General features: G+C 44.4%; 1 protein-coding gene across 1 annotated transcript in view; it reads right to left on the reverse strand.

Annotated features, from left to right (window-relative positions):
* The window catches only part of GASK1B (golgi associated kinase 1B), a 60,107-nt gene extending 55,370 nt beyond the window's left edge, over positions 1 to 4,737 (reverse strand). Inside the window, exons 1-2 of the mRNA XM_075543637.1 lie at positions 4,544 to 4,737; positions 2,720 to 3,858 (exon numbers count right to left, since the gene is read on the reverse strand). Of these exons, the coding sequence (XP_075399752.1) occupies positions 2,720 to 3,626 (907 nt within the window). The 5' untranslated portion in view covers positions 3,627 to 3,858; positions 4,544 to 4,737. The remainder of the gene's footprint in view (positions 1 to 2,719; positions 3,859 to 4,543) is intronic.
* Between the last annotated feature and the right edge of the window lie 1,263 nt (positions 4,738 to 6,000).

Genomic DNA, 6,000 nt, shown 5'->3' on the forward strand with positions numbered 1-6,000 from the left:
AAAGAACACTATTTATCTATCATCTATCTGTCTGTCTATCTAACGTCACTGGGTTGGTCTCTAGAGAACCCAGTCTAGACATAACACCTACATCAGAGAATTGAATTGAGAACAATAGAAGTCCTACATAAACTCTATGTAGGAAAGAGTAAGGGCTCAATTAAAATTAGTTTTGTTTAGTTTTTTGGTGTTCTTTTTGTTTGTCTTGTTTTTAATCATTTTATTGGGGGCATGTACAACTCTTATCACAATCCATACATACATCCATTGTGTCAAGTACATTTGTGCATTTGTTGACATCATCATTCTCAAAGCATTTTCTTTCTATTTGAGCCCTTGGTATCAGCCCATTCCCCACCACCCCCTCTCCTTCCCCGCTTCCCTCTCTCACAAACCCTGGATAATTTATAAATTATTATTATTTTGTCACGTCTTACACTGACATCTCCCTTCACCCACAGTTCTGTTGTCCATCCCCCAGGGAGGCGGTTATATGTAGATCGTTGTGATCAATTCCCCATTTCTACCCCACCTTTCCCTTCCCCTCCTGGTATGGCTACTCTCATTATTGGTCCTGAGGTGTTTATCTGTCCTAGATTCCAGTTCTTATCTGTGTTTCCAGTTCTTATCTATACCAGTGTACATCTGGTCTAGCCTGATCTGTAAGGTAGAATTGGGATCATAATACTGGGGGGGAGGAAGCATTAAAGAACTAGAGGAAAGTTGTATGTGTCATTGTTGCTATACCGCACCCTGACTGGCTCGTCTCTTCCCCGCCACCCTTCTTTAAGGGGCTAGTAGCCAACAGGTGGGCATTGGATCTCCACTCCACACTCCCCCACATTCAATGATATGATTTTTGTTCTATGTTGCCTGATACCTGATCCCATCGACACTTCATGATCACACAGGCTGCCATGCTTCTTCCATATGAGCTTTGTTGCCTCTCAGCTAGTTGGCCGCTTATTTATCTTCAAGCCTTTAAGACTCCAGACACTATATCTTTTGATAGCTGGGCACCATCAGCTTTCTTCACCACATTTACGTATGTAATCACTTTGTCCTCAACGATTGTGTCGGGAAGGTGAGCATCATGGAATGCCAGTTTAATGGAACAAAGTGTTCTTGCATTGAGGGAGTACTTGAGTAGAGGCCCAAAGTCCATCTGCTACCTTAATACTAAACCAATAAATATATGCACATGGATCTATTTCCCCATCATCATATGTAAATATATTTACATATGTACATGGCTGCTTTGTTTTTTACCAGCTGTGATAGTTAAATTCTATGTCAACTTGATAGTACCTATGTGGAGTTCTGGATGGAGATCAACCTATTAATAAGGCCACAGCCTGATGATGCCTCCTTGCAAGTATGGCCTTTTTATAAGAAAGAGACTGGGAATTTCTCTCTCTTGTCCTTTACCTTCCTTCTGGTTTGGATTTTTTTCTGCCTCCAGGGGTGGCCCTGCCACGCTCCCACCAACCTTGGATCCACAAAACTCCGCACCCACTGTCCTGTGATCTCCCTGCCTCTCCCTTCACCTTTTTCTGTGTTTTGGGCCTGCAGCTAAATGAATCTGAGGAGGACTCCGGTGAGCATTGAACCTAAAGACTTGAGTTGGACTAGACAGTGGTGCCTTCTTGATAAAAAATTACTCTTTGATATGAAGTTCTATCATATATATGAGGATCACTGATTCTGTTTCTTTAGACAACCCAGCTTATCAGAGCCAGATGTGTTCTGTTTAACTTCCCCAATTCTCTCTCTCTCTCTCTCTCTCTCTCTCTCTCTCTCTCTCTCTCTCTGTCACACACACACACACACACACACACACACACACGGTTTACAAAGGATGAAAAAAGAGGCCTTCTTACTCCTTTCTGGACTTGAGTCATCAAAAATTACCTTTGGATCCAAGACACCTAGATCCAAGCAGGATAAGTAAGGAATGCCAAATCATTCTAATTGCTTGAATTTCCTGGGAGTTCCGTTGGAAATATAGTTGGTTCTCATTTGCTGAAAAGAGTTGTAATCAACTCCCACCTTGGTGCCATGAGAACCTCAGTGAAATTATGAAATTTTATGTAGCCAGGAAGTAAGGGAGTATTCTTTAAGTTTATTATCACTCTGGGATTACTCTGACTTAGAATAGACTAGACAGCAACTGGCAACTCACAACAACAATAAACATTGTAAAACTGAAGAGCTGAACAGATTTCATATGGACTGGCTCTGGACATATTTAAAAGATCCCATCTGTTGAGAAAAGATAACACATTTCCCCCTTACTTTTCAAAACTCCCAGCGAATGAAATTCTATTTCCTCCCACAGAAAACCTATCTCAGAATATGCCTGCTTGTCAGCAAGTTCTTACCCTCCATTTTTGCTTCCTCTCCTATTCGTGTAACTTGCCACTGGATTTACTTAGATTTACTAAGCCGCTGGGGAGTGCAGTGAGGGCCCCAGAGAACAAAGATTACAGTGTGGGCTTACTCTTGCCTGGTGAGTTGAGTGCAGCGCTTCTCTGGAACGCTCATGTCCTCCCAGAGCTGGGAACATAATGAATGCCAAGTGTATGGAAATACAAACTGCTGCTGCCCAAATGTGAAACGTGGGTGGAGAAGATGTGTTAAGAAGATTGCTGGAAAAAAGAGAGAAAACCAACCCGAACCTCTGACAGCGGCAAGTAACAAAGCGTGTGAAATCTGTTACCTTGGATGAACGCTGGTTTCCTGCCCACTGATGGCAGGGTCCTGTTGAGCCCTAGGATCCGATCCAGGTGGAAGGCGAACACCTCACTCATGTCCAAGGGCGACTTGAGCAGAGCACAGGCACTGGAGCCGCAGTGGGACCCCGAGCCCGATGTGCCCCTCCCCAGCAGCAGCAGCAGATGTGCCCCGTGCCCAGGGGACGCGGGCTGCAGGCCTGCCACGGGGCTGCTGACTAGCAGGCGCATCGCACGGATGTCGTCTTTGCTCAGCCACGCGGGGGCGCGCTCGCTGTAGATCCTGATGCTGTCCTCCCTGGTCCAAGGGGCCTGAAACTCCGCATGCCCTGCTCCCCTACCCAGATCCAATCTCCAGGGCTGCACCCCAAGTGTGTCCAGGCTTCTTCCCTGGGGGTACCCAGGCTCTTTAGCGCCTGGTGTCATGGCAGCTTCTTGAGGCTGGAGGGATGGTCGCGATAGAAGGTCCTGCCCAGGGGCGGGAGGTGCGATGGCAGATTTCCTCCTGAGCTTTGGCTTCACTGTGCCTCGGATATTGGAGGGCTTGCTGCGCTTTGCGCGGAGGGTAATGTACACCACGTTGGGCTGCAGGGGGGTGCCGTTGCCAAGGGATTCAGGAGAGGTCAGGGTACCATCCAGAGGTACCTCTGGGAAAGGTGCCTCGAGGGCATCGGGGCTCCAGTGCTGCCCCTTCGCTGGTGTCCCTCTGTACCGGGGAGAGGCGCGCCCCACCTGGCTGACCAGGAAGCCCAGGTAGATGGCGCAGGCAGTGCCCAGCAGGAGGTTCCTCCGGGTCCTGGGGCGCCGACTGCTCCAGAATTGACACAACCGTGGGATGCACAGCGAGCAGATGAACCAGTTTCTGAGTTGTCGGGGCTTGTCTGGGCAGCTCATTGCTCCACGGCATCCACATGTTGAACAGCGTTCAAAGGCTGCATTGACTCCGGCTGACGTGATGCATGCTTTCCTGACTTGGGCGGACCTGTCCGCTCCGGGGTCGAAGTGGTCTCCAGGGGATCACTGTGGGAGTAAAGGGTCGGTCACCGAGTTGGCCATGTTTCTGGCACTTGGCACAATAGATCTTTGAAAATGTAATCAGCCTCCCCGGGAGACGTGCAGTTTCTTCCTGGGAATGAATGTCAAGAGAGTTGACTGACTCACAGTCTCAGACAGTAATTTTTCCAAGAGTAATGAGAAATAAAGTAACCGTTTCCTTTCATAAATATCACCACAAAATGCTTTTGTAAAAATCAAGTGAGGACAACGACACAAGTTAGATGAATAGTTTCATATTAAGTTCTAAAGAGTGAAAAGAAACCACACAACTCAAGAATATTTTCTAACTCATAGCTCGTCATATAATTAGGTTCCAGAGAAAGATTGTTAAAGTTTAACAATGCCCGGCCTTTTCCTTTTTAAATTCAAAAATGACTTACAAGTAAAGCAATAGATAATTTTTAAAAAAGCAAAAGCTGTCTCTTAATTCACTTTTAAACTCGTGCATTAATTAATTGAGCACAAGTACCAAGTGTTAGCATCCGAATTTAGAATATTATTTTCTTAGCTCATGGTGCAATTTTTCTTCAGATATGTCCCATTTATCTTTCATTCAGATTTAGTAAAACATAAAGCCATAAACCCCCATACATCGTGTAAGCAGTTACATTTACTCAAACACAGGCATATCAAGCCGGCTTTTAAAAAAATGCCTTTTTCTTTCCAGCAAAGTAAACTGAAAGAAACTAAATTGACATTTAGCTCCATTTTTTCACATTACTGAAAAGAAGAAACTCAAAAGCAACCTCACTTACACAGCTGGCCCCGTGCGTGGCTCCAGGGAGAATGCAGTCCCTGACTCTAACTCAAAGAGCTTTTAAAGGCTGAGGCATGGACGGTAAGTAGAACATATTTCATGGTCAAGAGTCTTCCTCGGCTCAAGTATTTCAGCGCAGCTGTGAAAGCTCCTTTGAAAGCTACTGATTGAAAAGCAAAACAGTTACTTATAAACTGGCTACTGATAACTCAGTTTTAAACCATATACTTTTCTTAATAGTTTAAAACATAAACTTCCATTTTAAATTCCTGGCGAGGGAAGAGAAGAAAAAAAAAAGCACCCAATTATGTTCATTCAAATGAACTTTTCATTTAATTGTAACTCCTGCTCGCCCTCTAGTGGCCTGTTTGCTAACAGACAGAGAAAGGTCAGCTTCATGGAGTCTTTGCATCGCCTGGGGGGACACCTCAGCCCCACAGACATACTGTGACTTGAGCGGTGGCACAGCCCCTTCCACCCATGTCTCAGGGCTCCCAGGGATGCTACTCACCTTGGTTGGGTCTTCTACAGAGAAACATTTGTCTTCCGAGAAGATAAGGAAGGCTTAGAAGTTGTTATAAAAAGGGAGGAAAGAGTTAACGCAAAGGAGAAAGAAAACAGACCAGGAAAGTAAGCGTTCACTTAGATAGGGATAGAATTCCCGTGTGAAGTAATAGTGCAAGCGCTCACCAATAAAGCAGCTGTGGGTTCCTTCTAATAGGGGGTGGCTTTAACGACTGGTTAGCAATTGACTTAATGGTTTGCACAAAGACGCAGAGGGGTTGATGACCGTCAGGTCTCAGGGAGGGGGTTGATGACCTCATGAGGTCTCACGTTGGCGTACTTCATTTGATACTGTGGCAAATACAATTAGAAAGCAGGAAAAGGACAGGATTTTTTCCCCACTCTGGCTGGAAAAGATTTTCTGGGGGCAGGCGGTAGTGTGGTAAGAAATGAGTACAGCCTATTATCTTAAAAATACTCCATTTTTCAAAATCCCTAAAAACTAAAGAGTGAAGAATTAGATCATATCTAGAAGAAAATTATTAACTTGCCATTGGTAAGATGTGAAAATTCATAGAACTGTTACATCGGTACTCTTAAATGCAAACCTCTCTTCCCAAAAATCTGCTTACTGGAGGGAGGAGAAGGAATAATTAATTCCAATACTGATAGTGGTCTTAATGTATGAATGAACCCCTAGTTCAACTTCATGGGTTTTAGTGAACTTTGTGAGAAGTTAGGCCTCAAAAGAGTTTTCTATAAGCTCTTGAAGCATACTTTCATAGCAAAGAGTTGTTTTCCAGATAGGAAATGTCATTTCTTAAGTAAGAAACCATGACAGAGCTTTGTTTTTTTATAACATCATTTTCATAGATTCAGAAGACTAACAACCTGTACCTTTGAAAATAAAAGCTGAGGCCCAGTAATAATGTTTAACTGTTTCTTTTTGTT

The sequence above is a fragment of the Tenrec ecaudatus genome, chromosome 3 (genome assembly GCF_050624435.1).
Source record: "Tenrec ecaudatus isolate mTenEca1 chromosome 3, mTenEca1.hap1, whole genome shotgun sequence".
Lineage (NCBI taxonomy): Eukaryota > Metazoa > Chordata > Mammalia > Afrosoricida > Tenrecidae > Tenrec > Tenrec ecaudatus.